This window comes from Phaseolus vulgaris, chromosome 5 (assembly GCF_000499845.2).
Source record: "Phaseolus vulgaris cultivar G19833 chromosome 5, P. vulgaris v2.0, whole genome shotgun sequence".
In the NCBI taxonomy this organism is placed as follows: Eukaryota; Viridiplantae; Streptophyta; class Magnoliopsida; order Fabales; family Fabaceae; genus Phaseolus; species Phaseolus vulgaris.
The window spans coordinates 1,777,010-1,803,131 of record NC_023755.2 but is presented as its reverse complement, the minus strand read 5'-3'; the positions used below and the strand labels follow the sequence as shown (position 1 = coordinate 1,803,131).

The window sequence follows — 26,122 nt, the reverse complement described above, 5'->3', positions numbered from 1 at the left end:
TAAAGTGTTGAGACTAAGAAACACTTCAAGCTCCTCAACCATGATATAGCAAAATTGATGAGCAAATCATCAATCAAGTATTTAAGAGGAGAAAGAGTGGGTCAACACTACTTCAATACTAAGGTAAATATGTTACTTCTATCGTCTCTATATATAAATGATCTTATCTACATATGAAACAATATGAAAATGGTGATGATGGAACTTAAGAAGACATGAAGTCGAACTTGACGACGACGGCTTCCGGTGGGGTCACCGACTGGGATTGGAGGAGTCTGACCCCGCGTGTCATGTGGAAGCAGAGGAAAGATTGTGAACGTCGAGATTTTATAGAGAGGAGAGAGAAGTCTTTGGTTGGAGTAAGTAAGATAATTGTGGTGGGTACTTAATAGTTGAGAGGAGTGTTTATTTTGGTGGTCATGTGCTTGAAAACAAAATTGTGGGAAGCAATGATTCCTACTAAGAGACATGAGGAAGAGGTTGGTTCATGGAGTTCTTTAAACGCTACATGTACATATATTTTTTTAGTGTATTTTTCTGTTCTGCTGCAGTTTCCGCTCCGCAAGTTTTTGGCAACAACTTACGTCTAACTCTCCTTCTTCTCTCGCTTTGCTGCTGCCTCACCTCCTGATACAGACTTCGATGGATAGGGATGTTTCTCCTCTCGTTCCGCTACCGCCTCCTATTAAAAAAATAATGATTATCAAATTGTACGCAATTAATTTGATAATGATAGAATCTCATGATTAGTGAATAACTACATAATTAACTTGTAAATGAGAGTCAAGAGGAGCCTCACCAGGTTCTCCATGAAGTCGAACTTGACGGCGGCGGCCTCCGGCACCAATTGAGATTGGAGGAGTCTGAGACCACGTGTGTCATGTGGAAGCAGAATAAAGATCGTGAAGGTCGAGTTTTTACAGAGAGAAGTCTTTGGTTGGAGTAAGTAAGATAATTGTGGTGGGTACTTAATAATTGAGAGGAGTGTGGTGGTCATGTTCGTGAAAATAAAAAAAATGTGGAAAACCATAATGCTTAATAATATTATACATAGAGATGGGTGTTCATGTGCCTGAAAAAAAAAATTGTGGGAATCCTAATACTAAACAAAAACAAAGAGAGATGTGAGGAAGAGGTCGGTTCATTGTTTAAACGCTACATTACATATATTTTTCGAGTATATTTGTTTTGTTCCGCTGTTACCCTATTAAGAAAATAATAATTATCAAATTATACGCAATTATTATAGTACGCAATTAATTTATAGAATCTCCTGATTAGTGGATAACTACATAATTAGCGAGCCAAAAGAGCCTCGTCGGGATCTCCATGAAGTCAAACTTGACAGCGACTTCCGAGGGGTCACACCGACTGGGATTGGAGGAGTCTGAGCCTGAGTGTCATGTGGAAGCGAAGGAAAGGTTGTGAATGTCGAGTTTTTACAGAGAGGGAGAGAGAAGTCTTTGGTTGGAGTAAGTAAGATAATTGTGGTGGATATTTAATAGTTGAGAGAAGCATTTAGTTTGTGGTGGTTATGTGCGTGAAAAGAAAAAAAATGTGGAAAATCATAATTGTTAATAATACTATACATAGAGATTGTGGGAAGTCATGATTCCTACTAATACTAAACAGAGAGACATGAGTAAAAGGTCGGTTCATTTTTTTTTTTTTTTTTTATCGACAGTAAAAGGTCGGTTCATGAACTTGTTTAAACACTACATTGCACATATAATTTTCAAGTGTATTTGTTTATAAAGTTGTATTATAGAAAAAGAAATGTGTCATCGCATCATTCACCTCAACAACACTTAATCATTGTGTCTCTTTTATAATTTTTATTTAAAGAGATCTTGTTTGCAACAGGAAAAAATTAAAAACTCCATTATTACTTAATAAAATTTTAATATTTAAAAAAATATTTTTCTTAGACTAATCCGTAAATTACCTTTAAACGGAAGAATTAAGTTTGAGAGAATCAAACTGGATTCGTGAAGATTTGAAAGTTAAAATGTTATTGTATGAAACGCATTTTTTTCTAAATATCACCATAAATAAAGATATCCAAGTCTTCAAAGAATATAAAGATAGTCTTGTTTATCCTTTTCCTTTGACTTTTCCAACACTTTTCACAACACAAGCAATAATTTGATGCCAGCATGATACTATATAATAGTTTAAAATGGGTCTTCAATCCCAACAACAAAAAACTGCAAATGATTTATTTTATTAATATTATTTATCAGTGGATGAAAATCCTTTAGTTTTTCTATCACCATATACCTCTCATCCTCCTTAACCTTTGAATTATTAAATATTATCTAATAACAGAAGTATTTGATTTATAACTTGTAATGGAGTTTTTAAGTTAATCAAACACAATTAAGGTTAGGTTTAGTTGAATTATCTATACTAAAAAATTGAGACAATCGCCACAAAACTTGGTGATTTTTGTTAAGATAACAAGATAAAAAAAAAGAATATTAGGAAAAAGATATTTTCATTGTGTTATCGAAATCACTTGGATCCTATTTTATGAATTCCAAAACATTTAGTAATTTACCATTTTGATAATTATCATTTTGGTAAAATTTTACCCATGATAATTTTATTGTGAAATTACACCTGGTAAAGATCACACACAGCCCTTCACTTAAACTCTAATATCTAAGAAGGACCAAATAAAAAGTAATACCAGAAGCATATATTCAATAGTTCTTCTAAGAGAATTCTCAAGTTACCAATCATACCAATAGTTACTTTATTCGCCTGCCCAAGAAAGATGCAATATGCTGCATATTTAGTAATAAATTAGCATACACTTTTATAACTACATAATATATAACAGACAAAGCAAAAGTAAAATGCAGAATCCAAATAATACAGGTATACCTAAGCTTACTCTTCAACAATATCAATAATCATGAAAGCAGAACTTTCATCTGCACTTTATTCTGAAAAAAGAACCTTGAACATGTATCACATATTTTTAAATCATATAAAGAAAATGGAATTCCAAGTGACAGTCTCTTACACCGCCACTCAATAAATCATACTTTTCTGAAGAAAAATCTTCAGCATGACATATGAAAAAGTTTTTGGGACAATGTCCCATCATCATCTAGTAAATTTATTAAACAAAATTTGCGGCTGCAATTAGTCTAAACTCTCAGAACTGAAATGGTTTTTTTCATCGCCATCTAAAAAAAAAAACAGACTCTTGAGCACCATCAAGGAACTCTTAAGCACCACCAGAACCATACTTCTTGCCGAACACAAGAACCTGCATCTTGTCATACCCAGCAAGCACACCAGCACCTGCAACAGCTCTGAGGATGTTGGCACCAGCACCCTTGAACAAGGACTTGGCACCCTCATTCTTGACGATTTGTTGGAATGCATCCAAGGAACTCTTGTACTTCACTGCTTCCCCAGAGGTCATCATCATTCTTCTTCTCACTGTGTCAATTGGGTATGATGCAAGACCTGCACCATTGGTGATGAGCCATCCAAGGGCAAAGCTGGCGAAAAAGCTATCCTGCAATCCATACAGGGGAAATTGCATTAGATTTTACTGCATAAAAGTTTCAAGAACCTTTTTTGGATGCATTAACATAATTAAGTACATCATGAACAAGAACAACTTCATTATTTCAAAAATGTAAATGGTTATATTTGAATTTCATCCTTAAAATTACTCTCATTCTGAATTTTGACATATTATTTGGTAATACTCTACAAGACAGAATTATGTTAAGAAAAAATAGAACCAAAAAGTTATGTATTTATCTACTCATTCTTAAAATGAAACAACCAACTCAAACCAATTATGTCAGGTCACATGCAATGCAACTCACATGGATAATGACACAACACAACATATATCACTACTAACTACACACAGATTAAATAGAATACAAATTTGAAAACCAACTATAAAACACTAAAAATCAAATAAGAAACACATGAAATGAAAACACCTTTAAACATGGTTAAAAAACAGACTAGCAAATGTAAGGTTGAGCTCAATATCAGAGATAACAGTCATAATGACAAAAACCAACCTGCAATGATCCGGTGAGGACAACTGGTTTCACGGAATCGTACAATCCAAAATACAGACCACGATACACGATGATTCCAACACATGAGAGGTTAAAACCACGGTAGAGACCAGCAACACCATCAGATGCCAATGTCTTCCTGTAGACATCAACAAGACCTTTGAATTGTCTCTCTCCACCCTTCTTTGCAGCCTTAGCATCATTGGCAAGACGGGTACGGGCATAGTCAAGAGAGTAAACAAATAAAAGGGACGATGCACCAGCAGCACCTCCAGAGGCCAAGTTACCAGCAAACCACTTCCAGTAGCCATCTCTGTCCTTCTTGAAATTGAAAAGCCTCTTGAAATAGTCCTTAAATGCAAAGTTCAAAGCCTGATACAATTCAAACAGCAAATTCAGTATCACATAAAATATGTAAAGAACTTTGGTTGGATTTTATGTTTTACCAAATGCTAAATAAAAGACTGTATAGTGAGTGTCAACATAGATTTCTATGGTAAAAATCTGAGTTCATGGGAAAACAACAATAATCAAATTTCTGGAGAACAGTGTCTAAATTTTGCCATACGAAAATTACGAAATAACTAACCTGAGTGGGGAAATAACGGATGACATTTGCAGTGTTTCCTCTCCATAGAGAAACAGCACCCTCTTCAGCCATTGTTCTTTTAAAACAATCACCAATACCCTTGTAGGGCTCAGAAAGCCTTCCAGTTTTGAGCATTTCATCCTGGTTCTGGATCAGAAGCTTAACACGTTCAATGGGGGCAGCAGCAGTTTTTGAGACAGCTGCTGAAACACCTCCCATGAGAAAGTCAATAAGAAAATGCCCTTTCTCTGCTGGGGCTGCAACAAATACAGGGGATGGTGTTGCTACAGCAGCAGATAAATCCATAGTAGTTTTGCATGAGGGCATCAATGCAGCATTCGAGTAGTTCCCAAAGGAGGGTCTTTGGTACATGGCAGGGTGGCGGTAAGCTCCATCATAACTCTTAATACCAGATGAAAAACCAGAACGGAGATGGAGCTGGCCAGCAACCTTGTCCATGATTGTAGGGTGTTGGACCTGATCCACCATGGTGGCTTTCCTGAAAAAAGTGTCCAATGTTAAATTAAGTAAATTTAGCAATCTTACCATGAGAGTATAAAGAAAAGGCATTCACAGATCATGAACATTACTTTGAAGTAATGAAAAAGCACATTTAATCAAACGGATTTCATGGCTGTTTGATAGTTAAAAAGTATATACATAAAGTTTGGAACACAATACCCCTGTTAATCCAAAATGTTCACTAAAAATCGAACAACCGAGTCTATCTATAGTACAAGAAGCCCATCACCATCAAAACACATGAAAGAAGAACCCACAGTGATAATCAATATAAAAATAACTTAAAATAATAACTATTTGTCTGATACAGAATACTGGTATAGAATACACATTCACATCAAAATCAGGTCACAATCTAGGACCAACCATAGGAATAATCAGGATATTTCGTTAATAATAATAAACCATGCAAAGACAAATTATACAGACATAGGTCTTTAGGTGGTAAGACAAAGTGAAACATGCATCCAATTGACTTGGAATACAAATTTTCAGCTAAATATAGTCATGATATATTTTAAAATTAGTAAAATCCTAATAAGTAAATAAAATAGCAAAAATATTTTAAGGAAAAAATATTGGTCATCCTTTATTCAAACCAAAAAAAATCTAAATTGCCTTTGTAGGAGTACAAATGGAATAGATTTCAAAATCTTAGAGAACAGATCCACAATCTACCTCAATACAAGAGACACGCATGACAGAGAACGCAAAAAAAAGTCAAAACCCAAGGTAGATCTATGAAATAGATCATATTTATATCCAACCATAAAACAAAAAAGTCGGTATAAATTTGCTAAATTCCTATGCACCATAAAAAAAAACTTCAATCAAACAGGAAAAAGGAAAGACCTTTGAACAGTAACCCCACTCACAAATCTAAAACCCTACTCACAATCGGTGTCAGCCTACAGATCAAGCCCATTCGAGATCCGATCACACAAGAACAGACCAACACGGATCAGACTCTTCTTCAATTTCAAGAGGAAAACAACAATGACCCAACCACCCAAAAAAAACACTGATCAGATCGAACAAAAAAAACACCAAAAAATAAGACCACCAAACTGTACAAAATCGAAAAATAAAACATCATGGGAAAAAACAGAACACAAGACAGCAGATGCAGCATCATGCGGCAACAGATCCGAAGAATACATGTAGAAAAGAACAAGAAAACACTTGAGATCGAAACAAAGAGTGGAAGAAGGAAAAGAGAAGATTTTACCTTTCACAAATCAAAAGGGTATTGAGATTGCGAAAGGGTGAGAGAGTGGAACACGGCGTGCTTTGAACGGAGCAAGAAATAACAAGGTAGAGAGTTTTTATATAAGACCTAAGTCTAATGGAACCAAGCACATGGGACACGTGTCATTTTTTCATTGGCCCACATCAAATTGGTCATATTCTAGCCCTATTCACCGTCCAAAGAGTCATGGGTGCTGCTAGAAGTTCCAAAGTCAAAAGTGACAATTCAATAAAAATTAAAATAAAATAAAATTCTACATTAGTATTTGTATGACAAAATATATGTTCTCTAATATTTGATTTAAGTTTAACTTGTATATATTGCAAGAATAAATATTTAATTAATTAATTAAAACCTAGGTTAAATATAGTTTTTACCATATTGTTATAGAAAGTAATTAATCATATACATGTTAATTGATTTAATATCTTTATGATAAAATATTTATTATTATTGGTTTGAATTTGATTATTATATATAGTATAAAGGGTTTAACATTACTAATTAATTCACTAGTAATTAACGCTTGAAATATAATAACGTTAGATATAATCAAAAAAACCCAACTTATTGTAAGTTTTATTTCCTAATTTTTATTGAATTCATTTTTCCAAATTATTAGGTTTTAATTTTAAAAAAAATTATTTGATAAATACACTTTTTTTAATAATTTTAATCATAAATTCTTCTATTATAATAATGAATAAATTATCCATTTATATTATGAATAATTATAAAAATGTAAAATATTGATATATATTTACATTTAAGAAGTTGTGATATGATTAATGTTTTCTCTAAAAATCTAATTAAAAAAATTGCTCCCAATTTTTAATTAAATTATTAGTATTTATATAATACTTGTTTGTTCTAATGACCATCTCATTACTTGAGTATATGATCAATAATTGAACGACAACCAATTGTTTGAATAATCCAACATGTTTCAAAAGATTATCACCATCATCTAATCAACGCGTCGATGTCACTAACTAGCGTTTAAGAGATATGTATACCACCTATATAATGCTTAAGTATTCAACACAATACTTAAACCAGAAGCCATATCCTTTGAGCATTTTATCCAAAACTTGAACGATATACTTTAAAAAAAACACAATTGTCTCAACATCTTTTTACTCAAGATTATCGTCAATGCTTGAGTCATATACTATAGAACTCAAGCAGTTAACTTGACTCGTATACTAAACAACCATACATTTTAAGCTATACTTAATCCAAGAGTGACCTTATTACCAATTACACAATAATTTAAATGTAATTTTAAAAGAAAAGTTGTGTAACAATTAAAAAAAAACTCTAGACCGAACTAATGTCATAGTCACATTTTTTTTTAACAATATTCTTCAAAGTTTTTTAAAATTATCTCATCTTATCTTATTATTTTAATTACCATATCTCATTCATATATATATATATATATATATATATATATTATCTTTCACTTTTTTATGAATATTTTTTATTTTATTTATAATACAATACATTGTAAATAAAATATCTAACTTATATTAAATATTTTAATTTAAAATGTTAAAAATTATATTTTTTTCTTGCTCCCATATCATAAAAACCAAATTAAATGACTGACATCCAAGTAATATCCAAAATAAAAATTTCATAATCTCACAATCTACAAGTTATATGCATAACTCACGAGTTTAAATACTCACCTTTACTTATATAACATTTGATTATTATTATTTTTATAAATTAAGAATCGGAATCAAAGTTTGTATTAGTTGAAGAATAAATTAATACCCGATTATATATTGATGGACCATAAAGATTTTGCATTGAATAAAATAATATAGTTAAGTAAAAAATCATCACCATGTAAAATTAATTAAAAATAAATTAATAAATAATTATTAATTATTAATTTCACATAACATTTATTTAAAAAAAAAACTCCCTAAGCCATAATACTAACTAGTACTACACATGAAACTATTCAATATACTTTAATAATTGTTCTAAAATAAATTGGATTGACTCTTAAAATATTATTAGCCGATGTATCTTGGTTGGTGGTAGGATTCAAATGAGGAGGCTCATGACTCTTCCATATGAAAATGTGACTTTTAAATTCAAACCCCATGATTAATTTAAATAAATAAATACCACATTCATATGAACTAATGGAATGCATTTTTTTATAATTATTTTTACTATTAATCACAATATTTTACTTTTATAAATAAATTACTTTATTTATATATTTTAAGTTGACATTTTTTCTAATTGACATATAATTTCTAACATATCTTTTCACGTCTGTTATGACCGGTTCGACGTCGGTCGGAGTATTGGTGAGCTCTCTTCGGATTTTCTTTTGTTGTTCAGTCGCCTAATGGATGAGGAGCTTGGTGAATGGTCCCTTGAACTCGATTCCTGAGCGATGTGGAACTATATTGACATACGAGAACAACGTCTAAACATATCAAATACAAAATTACATATTACATATTTATGGGTGATTGAATAATATGTTATACCATAAATTTATACCTATTTTGTTAAGATATAATATGATAACAAAATAATATTGAATAAAAAAAAAAGTGAATGTTTTTCAGAAGTGTTATAATGGAAGAATAACATTTGTTTATTTTTTTCACTTTAATTTTTGAGCTCTTTTGTCATTAATATAAAACGACATCGTTGGACGTAAATAAAAAAAACCTAAATTTATTTTTTCCCTCTTCACTGCAATTAGAAAACAGAGAAACAGCAATACTACGGCAACTGAAGAGAACGCCGTCGTTTAAAGCTCCGAACACTGAATATGGAAGAAAGAGGAAATCAGCGGAAACACGAAGAAGAAGAAGAAGAAATCGTTTGCTTAGACGCATCGTTCTTCGTCGATGACAAGTAATTCCCCACCTTCTCTCTTTCTCTCTCCACCTCGTTCTCAAATTAACGGTTCTGATGATTATTTTTTTATTTTTTGAATCTGAAGTTACAAGCTGACAAATTTCACCTTCGGTTCGCAAGATATTGAGCTCTTCTGTCTGCATTCTGCTTCCAGTGAGTAATTTAAATTTCAAAATATTTGAAAATGCACGTGCTTGATTGTGGGTTGTACTACTACCTTTGAGACAGAGTTTGATTAAAAGGTTGTATTTTTTTATTTTTTAAATTTTGTTAGTAAATTCTAGTTGTAGTGCTAGTGTTTGTTTCGTAGTCTTAATGACCATTTATAACAGGATTGATAAGTAAAAAATGGTTATGTGAAGTAATGAAAAGTTAAGAAGAAAACCAAAACTAGGTGTTGAAAAAAATGGTGTTTTGAGAGGAACTGTTTGTATTTGTTATACTATACAAATTTTATCTTATTTACAGTGCTAATTATTGCATTCACAATCAATTAGTGAGTCATCAGAGGAACCAATTTGTAGCTTAGTTGTGCCTAACTACTGGCTAACAATTAGGAACCATTGCTGTTACAATTGAGCTGACCATGCATACTCACAAATAGGGAATGAGATGCATGATGTTGGGTGTGAGACCCGGATCATTTAGTGAGTCGCACATGAATTTTTGTGTATTTTATTCCACAACAAATAGTGTGTTGGAAAGAGTGTGTTACCAACATTTATTTTCTTAAAATATGTATACTCTAATACCTATTATTCAATTCCACACATATTCACTTTATGGGCGTGTGTACTTTGTTTGGGTGGTATACTGTCTTGTGTGTGTGTGTTTTAAATTTACTGACTTTGGTAACTTGGGATTTCTAGTAGGTGGCTATCCTAAACATTTGCTGCATTGATTCCTCACGAAGGAACTGTAATGTTCTTTGAGTTTGATATATGACTATATGGCTTTGTTGCGAAGTTTAAGTATTTGGTAAGCTCAATTAAATATTTTTTCACTAAAGCTATTATTCACTTGACAGGCCTAGGCTATTAATGAAAACTGATTCTCTATCTAGTTTCAGTAAGACAATAAATTGGTACATGCTTTTCATCTGATAGAAAAGTTCTTATGAACTGAAATTATACTAACAAACATATCAAACCTTTAAATTAAATTGCATTTGAAAAAATATATATCCAAGTGACCCTTTACGTTCCCATTCTTATTTTTGAAACGGGGAAAATTGGGTGTAGTAAATAGGTTAACAATTTGCTATTCAATCTTTAAAAAGTGTACCAAATAGAGTTTACATTGAAGCCACTGTTTACACAGGATTTGGAGTTGAACATGATCTATCAATGCGTAATTGGGAACTTAGAAACTTTTGTATATAATAAACTAGAGTGAACACACCGTGTCCCTTTTGGTTGGCTCCTATTTTGCTTTCTGTATCTTCTATTAGCTTTTGTCAGAATACTAATTATCTTTTGAATCAGCTGATTTTGACTTGACAGGGCAGTTGGTATGGCCTGGAGCCATGTTGTTGAATGATTATCTTTCAAAAAATGTTAAGATGCTTCAGGATTGCACTGTTATTGAGTTAGGTTCTGGTGTTGGTATGTATGTATTCATCTTTATAAGTAAATATGATTTATTGTACTTAGATTCTTTGATGTTTGAAGGAGATACAATGTGTCTGTAATATATTATTAGTTTTACAAATCAGCCGTGCATCCTTAATCACTCGTTGCTGATGATTAACTTGCCTTGTTCTACAAAATGAATTACTTATCTTTATAGTTACTTTATTATCTTCCAAATCCAAAACAGGGCACCTAAACCTATCACAGTAGTCAAAATCACATGATAAGTTGTAGAATCACGTTATACTGCTTTTCATTTGTTTGAGTAGATGAGCAGGGGTTGGTCATTTGTATTGCGGAAATGGTGGGTTGGACTGGACAATACCAGTATACTGGCCATGTTGCTCATTTTTAACATCCAAATTCTGAAGGCCTTAAAGGCATACAAACCTTTTCTGTCGTACATGGGACCACTGTCCTATGACCTTTGGGTTCTTTCCAGGTTTGCTTGATCTCAGATCCATGGGAGCCTCCAGTTATGGATGACGGCTAGACCTCTAGTGGTGGTTTGAGTTTTCAACTCCTTCTCTCCTCCAATCTGCTTCTACTTGTGGTTCAGAGGCTTTCTGGTGTATATTTGCTGCTTCATCCAGTGTATATACTTTGGTCCTCAGTTATGGACTTTGTTCAATGAGCTGATTGTACTCATGTCTCTTGTGAAAATGTAACCTTTTAGTTTTGTATGGTTGTATTTTATTTAATGAGCCAGAACTTACGTGTAACTTGTGTTCTGACATGATTTTCAACTGGAGTTTTAACACTTAATTAAATTTTAGTTGTACTACTTACTAAGTTGTTTTGGTATACATACATAAAAAATTCAAGGATCCTTTAATTTCAGAACGATTTCATCTTTGTGTTTCTAACCCCTCCTGATCCTAAGTAGGATCTCAATCTGGATTGTTTGATACCCTATCCTTATTTGTATAATGTTAGACCTTGATGCTGTGAATGTCTCTGTTTTGAATCTCAGGTATTACTGGAATACTTTGCAGCAGATTCTGCCATAAAGTTGTGATGACAGATCATAATGAAGAAGTGCTTAAGGTAGGGTTGTGAAAATCTGTTTGTATGACGCATGGTACACATCCCTGGTTATCTGCTATATAGTTTAATATTCTGTCTCTTATCAGATCTTGAAGAAAAACATAGAACTGCATTCATGTCCTGAGAATATTAGCTCTATTTCTCATGGTGAGTAAAAATCCTTCTAAAGAAATAATGGAATATACATGTTTGATTCACTGAAATACATTAATGTACATGCAGAATTAGTAGCAGAGAAACTAGAATGGGGGAACACTGGTCATATAAATGAAATATTACAAAAACATCCTGGAGGTTTTGATCTCATTCTTGGAGCTGATATATATATCCTTTATGTATTTATTCCACCTTATCATACTTAAAAACTATGCATCTGTGTAGTTTCTTTTCAAAATCAGTTAAATTCTTGTTTTTTATACATAATTAACTTTATGATAACATCAAATATAAATTTAGTTTTATAATCAAATATAATTAATTTTATGATAAAATCAAATATATATTTCACAAAATCGAAAATTAGTTATTATATTCGCAACCACTGTTTTTGTTATCAATGGTTATTATCACAGCACTTTATCTTCTAAAGTGGGTTCCCCTCACTTTAAAGGAGCTAAATCCGATTCCAGGCATTAACTGAAATGAATTAGAAGATAAAATAACAAACATTGCCGAATACTGTAATGCTTGAAATTAAAATATGTTCATTTTATCAAGGTTCTTTGTAAAAGTATTTCAATTCACTAAAATTTGATTTTAGAAACCTTGACAATTTATACGCTTTCAGCAGTCAAGCATACCAAAGCTTTTTGATAGTGTTAAACAGCTACTGCAGGCCAGAGAGGGCAGAAAGTGCAAATTCATTCTAGGCTATGTATCAAGAGCTAAGACGTATGTAACCTTGCTTTTGTTCTTCTGTTTTGTGTGTATTTGTGTCTAATATATATATATATATGTCTAAAGTGTATTTTTGAGCTACTTTCATTGCATGTACTGTTTTGTAATTATTTGCGACTTGGTATTTTCAAAATTTGGTTGGTTAAAATTAGTCTTGTAACCCTTGTGATCTCAACTGTGAATTCAGCTTCCCCTGCCCCTATGTTGTCCCCCAGATAAAGTTCCAATTTTCTTCCGAGCTTATTCGTCAAATCCAACAAATTATTAACGTCATAGCTTATCTAGTTTGCATAGCTATTGATTTGTTTGGTCTAAAGTATAATCTCTCACTGATTAAATTCCCCTGCTTGCAGCATGGATTCGTTGATTATCATTGAAGCTTCTAAGCTTCGGATGAAGATGAAAGAAGTTACTGGAACTCGATGCATTGTTGGGAATCTTGAAGGGGTGGTCTTTGAGGTTACTCTTGAATAAAGCATTAGACATGTAGCTTTTTTTGTTTTCAGAAATAGACATTACATGTGACAAGGAAAATTGATTTTGGAGTGAGCAATGGCTGGTGTTTCTATTTCATTCATAGCTACTCCTCTGCAAAAAACAACAACGAGGTGGTGATGACTCAGGATCATGATCTTAATATGGGGAAGATCAAGAATATGCAAGAAAGAGAGCATCTTTTTCTTCTGGCACAGTAGGAATCTCAGCCTGTGTCCCCCAAAATATGACATGATAAAGTTTCTCCCAAGGGTTTCCTAAATTTAGATTCCTCCTCACAAATTTCATTTTTTCTTGACAATCAATTCTGGAAAGAAATTAACAACCCTTCAGAAATATTACTTTTTTGAAAAACTCAGTACCTCCAGAAATACCATCCCAGAAAAAGATTGAACTCTTTTGGAATTTCTAAATCAATTGTTCTAAAAAGTTAAGCAATTTTAAAACCTACCAGGAATTCTATTTGAATATTCAGAAGGAATTATTTTTATTCTGAAATAAATAATTTGATTTTGTTAAGGATGCAGACCAATTCCTATGAAGTAGAAAAAAGAACATGGATTAATAATTTTCGTAAGTAAAACATTAGTTTTTTAAATTGAAAATTCTAATATTAATTTATTCAACTAAGTTGATACAATTTAGTGTTTAGGCATCCTTATAAATTGAAACGTTTGAATTCCAATTCTCCATCAATGGCTTAGTCGAAAATTCCGATTCTTCCAGGTTTTCTAGTTCTTCTTCGTTGGTTCATCATCTTCCACTACCACCAATTCTTTCACAGTTGCTCAGTTTTCTATTTTCAAATATTGTTTTTTTTTAAAAAAAAAATTGTTCGGTTTTTTCCCTATTTTGTTGGGTTAAGTGTGGTTTAAGATGTGCTGAAGGTTTTTTACGATTTTGACTGTATGGCTTTTCATTTTTTTATTTATATAAAAACAGATAAAATATATATTTTGAAAATAATTTTTAAAGAAAAAATAAATATTAACTGAAAAAATCACAATTAAAAATAATTACACAGATTTTGTTTTATATACACCACCATCATTAATTATCTTATAAAAAGAAACATATTTCAGTTATATTAAATATACACAAATTAGTTATGCTATGTTATTAGATGAAGTTTTTTATAGATAAAATATATATTTTAAAAATGATTTTTAAAGAAAAAATAAACATTAACTGAAAAAATCACAACTATAAATAATTACACAAAATTTATTTTATATACACCACCATCATTAATTATCTTAGAAAAAAAATATATTTCAATCATATTAACTACATACTTTTATCGAATCACATTATCTTATATATCCATCCAACATACAAACCATATTTCTTCCATTTGGGTGTATCTTTTGTCACATCTATAATAGGTCAAATTTAGTTATAATTTTTGTCATGAAATATTTACATATTTTATGTTTACTAATTAATATTTTTAAAAAGAGGAATAAAAGAAAAAAAAAATTGCAACTTGCTAAAATATAGACATTTTGAAATGTTATATGTACTTGTAAATTTTTGTGGATATTTTATTTTATCATTTTCTTTTATACAATAACAATACTAAATAATTAAAAATAATAAATAGTATTAAATAAAACCATTAATAATAAATAAAATTATTTTATACTTTTAAATTCAGATGTTTCCTAATAATTTAGGATCACCCAAGAAAAAAAACATTAATATAAACAAGTTGGAATCAGTTTTGGATGAAGCATATGAACTATCAAAATACTACAAGATTCATTTTAAATTCCCACACCTTAAGTTAAATTTAATTAATATTTTTAGACTTTGATGGTATGTTGTTGATGTCTTATTAGTTTGTTCTACAAACATTTAGGCAAATGATCTTCAAGATGTCATATTATGTTTTGCAATAGTTAGAAAAACTAGTTATTAGAAATAAAGAGTGCAATAGAACTTAATCCATAAACACTTCCAATTTCTTTTTGGATAAAAAAAAATATTTTTCTGTCATAAACTTTATTCGATCCATTGAAAAAGAGATTATTTAAAAATAATTTACAAAAAATACAAATTTAATTATATATATATAATCTACTTTTTTAATTTAATTTTCATTTGATCAAATATTAGAATCAATATCACCACATACATTTTTACTCAAATTTTGTGAGTAATATGGTTTAAGTATATATTTTAATTATATTCAATAATTATAAATTAATTTTATAACAATATTTCACCAAAGATATACTTAGATGGTAGGGAAAGTTAAAAAATAATACATTTTTTTTAATAAAAGAGAAACATTTTACAAAATAAGAATTTAAATTTGCTTTGTTTTCAATTTAAATTTTGTAGCCTCTCATCCTCTTTTTTACCATAAAATTGGTAAAGAAACTCTTGCTCAACAAAAGCAAAAAATAAAGAAAAATATATTAATTTGATTTTGTTTTGGACCCTTTTCTTCCCTCTCTTACATCTCTAAACCATTTTTTCTGTGTATCTTTGTTATTTCATGGAATCCCTACAATTCACACAGCAATTCCACCAATCTCAATTCCATTTTATGAACAGAGTCTCTTCCAAACTCAAACCCAAAATCTCCTTCAGGGCCTTTTGGGTTTCTTCTACTCATTCTTCTTCTTCTTCCATTCTCACCCAAACCCAGAATCAGAGTGACCCTCCAATCACAGTTCCTGAAAAAAAGCGCAGGGTTAAGGCTTCTGATACCCACTTCAAAGAGAATTGGCTGGCCTCACTCTCTTACCCTTTTCCAGAAAAGACCCATCTTTTGAATGGTGAGCATGACCCGACCCACCAAAATGACGGGTCCAAATGGGTCCTTGGAATTGACCCAGATGTCTCTGGTGCAGTTGCACTGTTGAAAACACACGGTTCCGTTTGTTCAGCTCAGGTATCGTGCTTCTTTTTGTCTTTGTTGGTTAAAGTCCTTTCCTTTTTGTTCAGCACGGTTCTGTTGCATTGATAGCGTTACTCAAGGTTTTAAGTTGCTGTCATGGTAGAGATTTTGTTGAAATTCTTCAAATAACTTTATATTGTGGTTATAATGGCAGTAGAATAGTGTTTTTTTTTTTCTTAAATAATATTGTCAGAAAATAGGAGTGAAACTTTGAAGTGTTACACGTGTGCCATTAGATGTGGTTTAAGATGTGCTGAGATGGCTTTTTACGGTTTTGATTGTATGGTTTTTAATGGCATGGAGGGGTTGTATTTTATGGGTAAGGGTAGGCTCTGAATGTGTCTGTATTGGTATAGAAGGATGGGGTTTGGTGAATTGCCTGCGATGTGGTGGAATAAAAGCAGTGTTATTAGAGTATCAATAAGATTTCTAAAGCCTATATGCTTTGTACCTCTTGTTGTGCTGGTAGATATTGTTGCAAGTTGACTGGTAGAGATTGTGCTTAATGTTTTTTATTGTTTGTAACATGTGCCTTGTTATGCTATTTACTTGTTTAATTGTAAGTTCCGTTGAGGAAGAAGATATACGTCTAAAGGGAATATTTGAGTTCCATAGGGGACAGTTTACTAGATATATAGTGGCACATTTTTGCTAAAATGCATGCAAAAGGATCCTAGATGCTTAAGGTAGTAAGGAAGGATGAGATTACGGCTTTGTGCTTAAGTTTTGAGCCTTGCACAGTTTTAAGCATGTTACGCATATCCGGTAATCTAAATAGCAAGAAGAAATGGGAATGATACATAAGTATATGAAGAAGGGAGGATGCTGATAGTAGTAGAATTGTGGTTTGGATTAAAATTGAGTGGTTATTAAGGTAGTATACAGTGCATAAAAACTTGTATGCTTTTTTATTGTGAATGTAAGTCTTATTTTCACAACCACAGTAGGAGCCAAAATGAGTGATCTTTTGCTATCATCATAATGAAAAAGAAACTGAGGAAAATGTGGTCAACCCATCCCTTAGATGAAGAATTCTATGCATGAAATTTTGTGGGCAGTCATTGATAAATTACGTATGGCTGATGACTAATGGTGTGTACAGTATTACACCTAGGTTTCTTCATAACAAAGAGGCAATGGAATCTGGATGAGGATTGATCTCAACAGTAAATTTGTTCCTTTGCATTTTTGTGAACTGTTTTGGCTTTAGATCCTCTAGGCCTCTTGATTCAATTTTTTTAAAAAAACTACTAGATTATGTTTCTGAACATTGTCTCTGTATTCATATCCTTACTCTGACATATGCAGGTATTTGATTCTCCTCATGTGAAAATACTTGTTGGCAAGAAAAACAGGACCCGAAGGCGCTTAGATGCCAAGTCTGTCGTTCAGTTGATTCGTAGTTTTGATGCTCCAATTGGTATATTGTATTTTTCTAAACTTCCTTTTTTGGTTATTGTGCTTCAACTAACTATTTCTGTCTATTTATACAAATGGTAGAAAATGAATCATTATCGAATTTGGTTCAATTATCTGTTTTTGTCATTTCGTAACAGTTGTTAGTCTTCATGCTAAAGTCTTCACATAATTTTTTCTATATTCTTGTTATTTGAGACTATTATGATATGCTGAGGCTTATATTATGATCTTGAAAGAATTTTATTATGATCTGTTGAGATTGTGACTACGATATACTGAGATAAGGCTGCAGACTTGATTTATCGCAAGAATCTTTATCTACTTGTGTGTGTGTGGTTTATATTTCATTGATCAATTTCTTTAATGCAAAATGTGGATTTAAAGGAAACTGTGTGTGGACATAGAGTAGTACTAGTTAATAAATAAAAACAATCAGAGAAATCAATATTAGTTAGATTTGTACGATCTTAGAGCAATAGAGTGTAAATGTTGTATTTACTTCGTTCCACTTGAGTGTCATAATTTTTTATAACATCTGTTGAGATTTGAATTTGTGAAAGATTGTTGTAGATTAAGTTTTGATTTTATTTGTTTGTTATTGTTATTTATTTATATTGAGAAAAAAGAGTCAATACAACAAATACTAGAGATTTGATATCCTTTAATAGCAGATATGATACCGGAATAACTAAAAGCGTTTCTAATAACATATATAATCTAGACATTCTTGATTGTATAGGATCTATTCCTTATTTCTATAATTATAACAGTTATTGTGGTCGTATAGATTTATATTTTAGGAAGGATCTAAGGAAAGTCTGCTGTATCATAGGAAATCTCATTGATTTCTAGTAGATTTAGAACCTTAACTCTTTTTCTTGTTCCTTGTATCTATTTATTATACATGTATCACTCTGTATTTGTGTCAAGTCAATAATAATCTCAGAATAATTTTCCTCTGCTTTTCTCTGGTCCCAAGTAGATCTAGTGTAACACGTCACAAGTTTACATTTACATCTGAAAAAAGTTAAAATGATATTACCATTTTTCATGCGTATTTTCTGAAAATATTATTGTTCCTTTGGATGAAGCATCAATTGATGTTATGTATCACATTTTTCAATCTGCTTGTTTGTTAGTTATTCTGAGATAATGATGATGCTTACTTATTCTTTTTCATCCCTGGCAGTGCAATTTACGATTCAGTACTAATTCTCAAGTTTGCCACAGTAAATTTTGAATTATTTTGCCGTTTTCATATTTCTTTTGAAGGTTGACACTGTTTATGGTTGGCTATTTGCAAATTGACTCTTGATTTCATCAGGAACCACTGCGTATTTAGAGCAGTCACTCCCTTTTCCACAAGATGGGAAACAGGTTGGTATGTTAGCTTTAAGTAGAACATATTTTGTAGTTTTCTAAAGACTTCAATTTTGTGTTAAAAACCCTTTACTTTCTTAAATTGCCCATTCATGCTAATGAGTTGATCACCTGATCTCAACATTGTTAATGTTCTTTAGACTATCATATTTATTATTTAATTTTATGTTACAATTGTGTAGTGTAGTGTCAAAGCTGTCTTTTAGTTTTGCTTTATACTAATATTTTGATAAGTGTGTTTAATTTTTTAAACTTAAACTAATATTATTTCCCTCCATCTTTTGCATTCAAGGGCTGGTGGAGTGGAGGATTCGGATATGGGCTATGGATTGGCATCTTAGTTTCCTCAGGGTTTTCTGTTATTCCAGTGCCATCTTTCACTTGGAAAGCGAAATTTGAACTCTCTGGAAGCATGACTTCTAAGGTTGGTTTGATCCCAACTGTACAGATTAGTGGAATTTTTCCAATTATTATGTGCAATTTTGCTTTCAGTTTCAAAGTTTATTATTTCCAAATATATGATGCTATGCTAGTTTTTTACCAAAGAAAGAAAAAAGATTGTTAGCTGAGACTAATAATGTTTAAGTGAGTACTTAATATTTGCACATTATATTTCTTATAATTTGGGTTTAGGACAGGGTTACCCAATCTTTACAAGGACTATATTGGTCATATATCTTATCAATGCGAGATATCCAATACATTTTTAACACTCTTTTGCTTGTAGTCACCACCCCTGTTGTTTGCAGCCTTTACATCCACAGTCAGCTCTCATCGTAACCTCCAATTCATGGTCTGATTTGACTTACCGTGCCCTCTATGAACCATCCCTGCAAGTTTCACCTTTCATGATCATCATAGTCTTCACAAAGCCTACACATATTATTTGACTGTGGTTGCCCTTGCCTGCAGTCTTAGCTTCATGCACTGTCCTTCTCAAGTATCTGCCTCCAGTCTCATTGAGTTTGCCAGCCTCCCCTGGTGACCACTTTCAATTTGTGAGCTTCTTGTTGATTCATCTCTTGGTAATTTTTACTATTGTTCTTCTCACTAGTATTGCCTTCTTGTGGTCACCTATTTTGTGCTGCTGGTTTTGTTGTTTGTTTGGAGGCTTATGCTGCTGTTTGGTTCTTAAGGGAGTCTTTTTTTTTCAAAATGTGCCTGAGGTTTTTTGTAGGCATTGTCACAATTGCAACTGCCAAGACTCACTTCTTTGTCCTTTTGAGACATGTGATCCTAGTTTCCAGGGGGAGAAAGGAGGAAGGAGTCTTGTTTTGTCTTATGTCCTAGACACTGTTCCTAGTCTATTTCTTTAGCACTTTGGCCTAGTTGACAGTTGCAGTGAATCATCCTTGGCCCTGAGGTTATTGTAGAGATTCAGACCAGAAATCCCAAAAAATTGTCTTGGTCCCATTGGTCTTTGTCTCGAAAAGACCTCGCTTTTGTTCAAGATTTTATTTAATGTGATCTCGCCCCAACTTTTATGTACTAATTGTAGTCTGACATGAATTTCTCTGATGTCTTCGTCTCTATGTTTCCCTTGTTGTCTTTTTGATGAAGCTATGTTATTAATAAAAATCATGCTAATTACATTCTCAACTCCTCTATTTGTAACATTCACATTCTCTTAAAAAGAAAATAAGATAAGATCTGATGGAATGAATGTGAAGATTTTAAATATATTTTTTCCTAATTAATAGAGATACAGGTCTCAACATTGTGAAAGTAAAGGAAGTTTAAGCAACATGTTGCATTTATCCATGTTGTCCACAATGCTTGTTCTGCATGCATATTTTCTAAATATTTTTGAGTCTGCTTTGTTAGTAATAGCATTTGAGTTTTTTATACTGCAGGATGATAGCAGGAGACTTGCATCCACATTATTTCCATCACTGACTTCCATGTTAACTAGGAAAAAAGATCATGGTACTTGTCTTGTTTTGTTTTATATTTAGTTAACTATTATGTCGGTACTTGATTATCATTAATATCTTCAAAAAGGTCTTTTAATTCATGTTGAAAATTTGCTGTTAAATTTTTGAAGATCCTACAATTTATCAAACTGCCTTGTAGTCCAGTACTATAGATGTATTACACAACTGAAAAGGTCCTTCCAGTATCATGTTGTTGTGGATAATATTGCTCTTGCTTGGATTCCTCCTTTTTTAGAGAAAAATGTGTTTTTAGTCCCTTAGATCAAATGTGATAAAGGTTTTTGCACTTCTACTTTGATGATTTTGGTCTCCAAACTTTAAAAAACATGCATTTAACTTTATAAAACATGATGAACTCTTAGATTAAGAAACTAAATCCATATGTTTTTTAAAGTTCATATGAAAGTTGGACATCAATAAGCCATAGTTGTAGTTTCTAAATGTACACTATTTGTGAAAATTTGTTGAAAGATAGTGTTCATGGGGATTGGTTCTTGTTGCTAAATATGCTTTTGATTTATGGAATTTGTGATGTTTTAGGAAGGGCAGAAGCTTTACTAATTGCAGCATATGGACAACAACAAAACAATAGCTTGGAACCTTCTTGCTGTGACACTAACCACAGTTTTGAAAGTTGAAAATTGGCATATTCAAGAGCTTCAACCCTTTCTCCTCTCATTTCATGTAATTTGACCACCATTTGTAATTTTGGCCTAAATAGTATTGTAAACTTTTTTCTGTTATTTTGTTACCATGCTAATGTTCTCTCTTCAAAAACTTGATTCTACTTCAGATTAGTCTTGCATTTCAGTCTAACACTATCATTTTTTTGTATGCTTAGTTTTCAATCAAATAGAAAGTTTTCTTCCATTTGAAGAAGAGAAAATCCAGTGTATAGAAAAATCTGTGTTTCATGCCATTTTTTTCCATGCTTGAAAATGCCTTAAAAGAAATCACTTTTCATTTTGCTCCTCTTCTCAAACCAAATTTGAAACACCAACCTTACAAGGAGAAACCAGTTTTTTCAGTGTGCATCTCAAGATGGTCAATGTAACATATCTTGTCATAAACTTTGAACATGATGAGACTATGTATGAAAAATAATTTTTGAAAGTATAAAGTATGTGTAAACAATTTTCTTATTTTCATCAATGACATACATTATATTTCTTTGCTGAGTTTGAGAATGAGGTATTCTCAATTTTTTTTTATTTCAACAAGAAATCGATTTAAATTTGCAAATAATAGTAAAATTATTATAGTATGTTAGGATTTAAAATAAAAAGGTTTAATTTGAGATTTTAAAACTGATACCGTAGTCACATAATAAATTAATACATTTAAATTCATAAATATTAGTGTAGTAAGTTCTTTTTATAAATATATATTTTTTATTTTATGAAATCACGATGATCTCATTTAACAAAAATGGTTTCATTATTTTTTTTTTCCAAAATTAATTTATTAGAATTTATTATTATTATTATAGTTATATTCCTGTTGAGAAATAGATAAAATTAAGAAAAGTTGTAAAAGCTAATTATTTACGACTTATTATTCTAATATTGGTTAATTTTTTTTCTCATTGATTTTTTCCAAGTGTTTTGGTATTTTTTTTTATCAATTTCTTTTGAATGTATTATTATTATTATTATTATTATTATTACCTTAAAGTTTCCATTGTCTATTAACAAACTTCAAATGCCTTTAAAATTTTACTTTTCTGAATACCTAAAAAAATATTTTTTTTAATAATTTTATTATTTATGTATGTTGTTACATGTAAACATTTTTTGTGAATTTATAATTTTTATTTTGTGACAATAATTAAGGATCATAATTTTCAATAAACCATTGTAATATAATTAAGGATACCATCACAAAAAAGTTTATACAAATAAAGTAAAAAGCTTGGTTGACCTAAAATTTAATTGAGAGAAGACTTTAGGAAATTAAGTGAAGAGTTTGATGAATAGAAAAAAGATCTGATATTAAAAAACAAACACAATAATTGTTATAAGTCTAATTAACTTATCATTCAACCATGGATCATATTAAGGCTGTTTCTTCCTGCATCTCTACTTTTTTTTCTTTCTGCACCCCTACATTCTTCAAAAATACCAAAATTATCCTTTATAGGTGTTTTCGGAATAGTAGTTCCGTAAGTAAAAGATATTTCCAGAATAAAAAAAATCTGGAAGATAAAAAATCATTCCAGAACATTTTTTTCTGGAACACATTTTGTTTTATTTCCAGATTTATAAATCTGGAATTCATAAAACATGTTTCGGAAAAGACGTTCTGGAAATATTTTGGAAAGAACAATCTGTATATGCCATTTTAAAAGGGGACAAAAAAGTCTTTTCAGAAAGTGAGGGGGTGCAGGAAGAAGTTGCCTTATATTAAATAATATTTTTTACCCTTTTGGATTTGAGGCTAGATAGTTATGAAAGAGAAAGAAGGTTGGTTTGAAAAGGGAATATCTTGTTTAAAATGACAAGTGAAGATGTGTAGAAGAATTTGTCAAAGTGAAGCAACATTTAGAATATTATTCTGTGGTTTCACACAAGATCAAAGAATAAGGATCTTCAATGTCAAAGAATAAGATATGGCCCCATTTCCTCAACACCATATCCAATGGTAGTAATGCTTCTTCTTCAAAACGTCTATTTTTCTCTGGATTTTCGGGATATGTTCATTCATCTTTAATGCCAAAGCTCTTATTTGGGTGTCGGTAACTCACTTCTCCCACTTCTCACATTTATCATCACTTTCAATAATATTGTGTTAATTGGTTTAGGGTTTAGATAATCTTAAAGTCAAACCAATGAACTTTAATAATTTTGAAAGATTCAAATTTGGAGAAGAGACATCTATTCATCATAATATTGACATGGGTGTTGAAGTATTTTTTATGGGACTTGTTTCTGTGTAAAAATCTATTTCAACCAAATTTGAATCATGTCATTCATAAACTATAATTTTATATTTATATATTGAATCAATGTGACAAGATGTATGTTGGAAATATCATTAAGAATAAGTATGATTAGAATAGAATGTATAGTAGATTTTTCATGTCATCACTATCATATCTAACATAGCATGAGAGAGTATCTTAGGAGAAAAATATCCATAGAGATACATTTATGACTTTATTTCAATTTTGTAATTTGATGGTTTGAAATCTTCTAGATTGGTATATATATATATATATATATATATATATATATATATATATATATATATATGGATATTTTTTATATTATTATTTTTTGTTTATTTTTTTAAGAGTCATTTTTATATGAGGTTAGTGTTATGTTGTTGATATCAGACTGTTAAGAAGTGGGCTCTAATTCAACCTCATAAAATCGGTTCAATGAGGTTAGATTTGCATCTAGTCGATGTGGGATCTTCAACACACCCCCTCACTCGTGCGTGCCCGATAGCGAATGGCTTGATAAAGCCAACAAATACTCGCTAGGATAGACTCGAAAATGGCTCTGATACCATGTTACGAAGTGAACTTTAAGCCTAACTCAACCCCATAAAACCGGCTCAAGAGGTTGAGGTTTGCATCCACTTATATACTATGAAAGGTTCTAATCTCTAGTCGATGTGGGATCTCCAACATAGAGTTATCAAATTACAAAGTTTGTATGATTTTGTTGATTTTTTTTTATCATTTAAGGATTTGACTCTAACAGTAGTTTGGTAATAACAAAGTTGGTATTGATAGGGAAGACTAACATGTTCTTTTTAGTTTTGTATAAGAGTTGAACCACTTTTGAAATAATTCACATTAATTTATTCTTTCTTGCTGATAGAAAAAAATCCTCAGTTATACATTATCATTCTCTTTTTTTCCTAAGTTTTTTTTGGTATAAAGTCTACTTGAATAAACACTTGGTAGCATGGTTGATAGTTATTTATTTTAGCTGTTTTTATCCTTTTTGTTAAAAACATGTATGTTATTTTGATTTTGCTAGGTATTTTTCTATAAGGATCGTGACACTTCTTAATTTAATTTATTTTTTGTTAATAATTTTTTTTTATCAAAGTGAAAGGATGAGGTCTCTATCACCTATAAGTGGTTTTATTTGAAGGTTCATCTTCTGCCTAACTTTTGGTTGAACAAAGTCTCTATATGTTCAATAGAAGCCATCATGTGAATCAATGACTACACTTTTTTGGTACTTGCACGAAAGAAAAATATCAACAATTTTGGCATCTGCATCTATTTTTTTTTTTCAATTTCGTTTCATTAATATGAACGTTATCAGATAGATTATTTAAACAAAAATCAAATCTAGTTTATTCCATCAAATTGATGTTTATAACGTTAGTATAGTGATATATGTCATACTATTAATGTAATATGCCCTCTTTGTTAATAAATCATTTTTCAGTGAATAATATAAAAATTAATTTTAGATAAAAAATAATTAACTGAATTAGATATTATTTTAGAGACTAAAAAAATTAATGATATCTAAATTAATTTTTATTATTGATAAATATATTTTAAATTGATATCTAATTAACTATAAATTTTTTTATTAATAATTATTTAGATTTTAAAGTTAGTAGGTAGTTAATTAGATATATGTTTATAAACTATTTATCAATCACAGAAATTAATTTAAATACTAATAACTTTTTAAATCTTTATAATTATATTTAATTTAGTCAATATAATAATTAATTAATTTTTATTTTTAAAATGGGTTTTATATAATTATTTTTTAATAGTATGCTATTTACAAAATATGTTCCTATGATAACGCTCTTACCATTAATTGGATGGAATAAATTATATATTAATTTTTTTTTTTTAAAAAGAGTGGGATCAAAATGCGATCTATCAAAATAATGAGAAGAAGTTGAAAAAAAATCATTATAATGGTAAAAATAACTATTAAACTTATATTATTTTATGGTGTATAATCCTATAATAAAAAATAATTAAAATTAAAATTATAAAAAAACTTATTTTTAACCAAAAATTATCATTTTAGGATACATAAATGATTTCGCAATAAAGATTAAGTGAACTAAGTTTTATGTATTAGATTATGTTTGAATTTGTACT

At 30.7% G+C, this 26,122-nt stretch overlaps 3 protein-coding genes across 9 annotated transcripts; 2 read left to right on the top strand and 1 right to left on the bottom strand.

Moving 5' to 3' along the window:
- Positions 1-2,915: 2,915 nt before the first annotated feature.
- On the bottom strand, positions 2,916-6,530 carry LOC137834744 (ADP,ATP carrier protein 1, mitochondrial-like). The gene is made up of 4 exons (XM_068642912.1): positions 6,401-6,530; positions 4,651-5,149; positions 4,062-4,433; positions 2,916-3,535 (listed from the first exon to the last, which is right to left on the bottom strand). The coding sequence occupies exons 2-4, from the start codon at positions 5,137-5,139 to the stop codon at positions 3,239-3,241; spliced, it is 1,158 nt and encodes a 385-aa protein (XP_068499013.1). The 5' UTR covers positions 5,140-5,149; positions 6,401-6,530; the 3' UTR covers positions 2,916-3,238.
- A 2,591-nt stretch (positions 6,531-9,121) lies between these two features.
- Positions 9,122-13,467, top strand: LOC137834741 (uncharacterized). Of its 2 annotated transcripts, none has more exons than XM_068642907.1 (8): positions 9,122-9,316; positions 9,405-9,472; positions 10,822-10,923; positions 11,924-11,997; positions 12,084-12,144; positions 12,220-12,321; positions 12,777-12,888; positions 13,248-13,467. In XM_068642907.1, exons 1-8 carry the CDS (start codon positions 9,231-9,233, stop codon positions 13,366-13,368), a joined length of 726 nt encoding a protein of 241 aa, XP_068499008.1. In that variant the 5' UTR covers positions 9,122-9,230; the 3' UTR covers positions 13,369-13,467. The 2 variants fall into 2 exon arrangements, with proteins under 2 accessions (XP_068499008.1, XP_068499007.1); XM_068642906.1 differs by having other exon boundaries at positions 10,804-10,923.
- A 2,352-nt stretch (positions 13,468-15,819) lies between these two features.
- LOC137834740 (Holliday junction resolvase MOC1, chloroplastic-like) lies at positions 15,820-21,822 on the top strand. 6 transcript variants are annotated; one of them, XR_011084951.1, is made up of 8 exons: positions 15,829-16,291; positions 17,606-17,717; positions 19,041-19,093; positions 19,389-19,520; positions 19,846-19,889; positions 20,009-20,094; positions 20,950-21,022; positions 21,571-21,635. XR_011084951.1 is itself a non-coding variant. In XM_068642904.1 (6 exons), the coding sequence occupies exons 1-6, from the start codon at positions 15,893-15,895 to the stop codon at positions 21,666-21,668; spliced, it is 867 nt and encodes a 288-aa protein (XP_068499005.1). In that variant the 5' UTR covers positions 15,820-15,892; the 3' UTR covers positions 21,669-21,822. The 6 variants fall into 6 exon arrangements, 2 of the variants coding, with proteins under 2 accessions (XP_068499005.1, XP_068499006.1); XR_011084950.1 differs by having other exon boundaries at positions 20,009-20,121; XR_011084952.1 differs by lacking the exon at positions 21,571-21,635 and having other exon boundaries at positions 15,830-16,291; positions 19,824-19,889; positions 20,009-20,121; positions 20,950-20,969.
- Positions 21,823-26,122: the final 4,300 nt, after the last annotated feature.

Coding starts and splice junctions, on each gene's coding strand:
- LOC137834740 (XM_068642904.1), top strand. CDS start 15,893: ATGGAATCCCTACAATTCACACAGCAATTCCACCAATCTCAATTCCAT. Junction 16,292..17,605: donor GTTCCGTTTGTTCAGCTCAG/GTATCGTGCTTC, acceptor TGACATATGCAG/GTATTTGATTCTCCTCATGT. Junction 17,718..19,040: donor TAGTTTTGATGCTCCAATTG/GTATATTGTATT, acceptor TGATTTCATCAG/GAACCACTGCGTATTTAGAG.
- LOC137834741 (XM_068642906.1), top strand. CDS start 9,231: ATGGAAGAAAGAGGAAATCAGCGGAAACACGAAGAAGAAGAAGAAGAA. Junction 10,924..11,923: donor TGAGTTAGGTTCTGGTGTTG/GTATGTATGTAT, acceptor TTTGAATCTCAG/GTATTACTGGAATACTTTGC. Junction 12,145..12,219: donor TATTAGCTCTATTTCTCATG/GTGAGTAAAAAT, acceptor ATGTACATGCAG/AATTAGTAGCAGAGAAACTA.
- LOC137834744 (XM_068642912.1), bottom strand. CDS start 5,139: ATGGTGGATCAGGTCCAACACCCTACAATCATGGACAAGGTTGCTGGC. Junction 4,434..4,650: donor TCCGTTATTTCCCCACTCAG/GTTAGTTATTTC, acceptor GAATTGTATCAG/GCTTTGAACTTTGCATTTAA. Junction 3,536..4,061: donor TCCTCACCGGATCATTGCAG/GTTGGTTTTTGT, acceptor TATGGATTGCAG/GATAGCTTTTTCGCCAGCTT.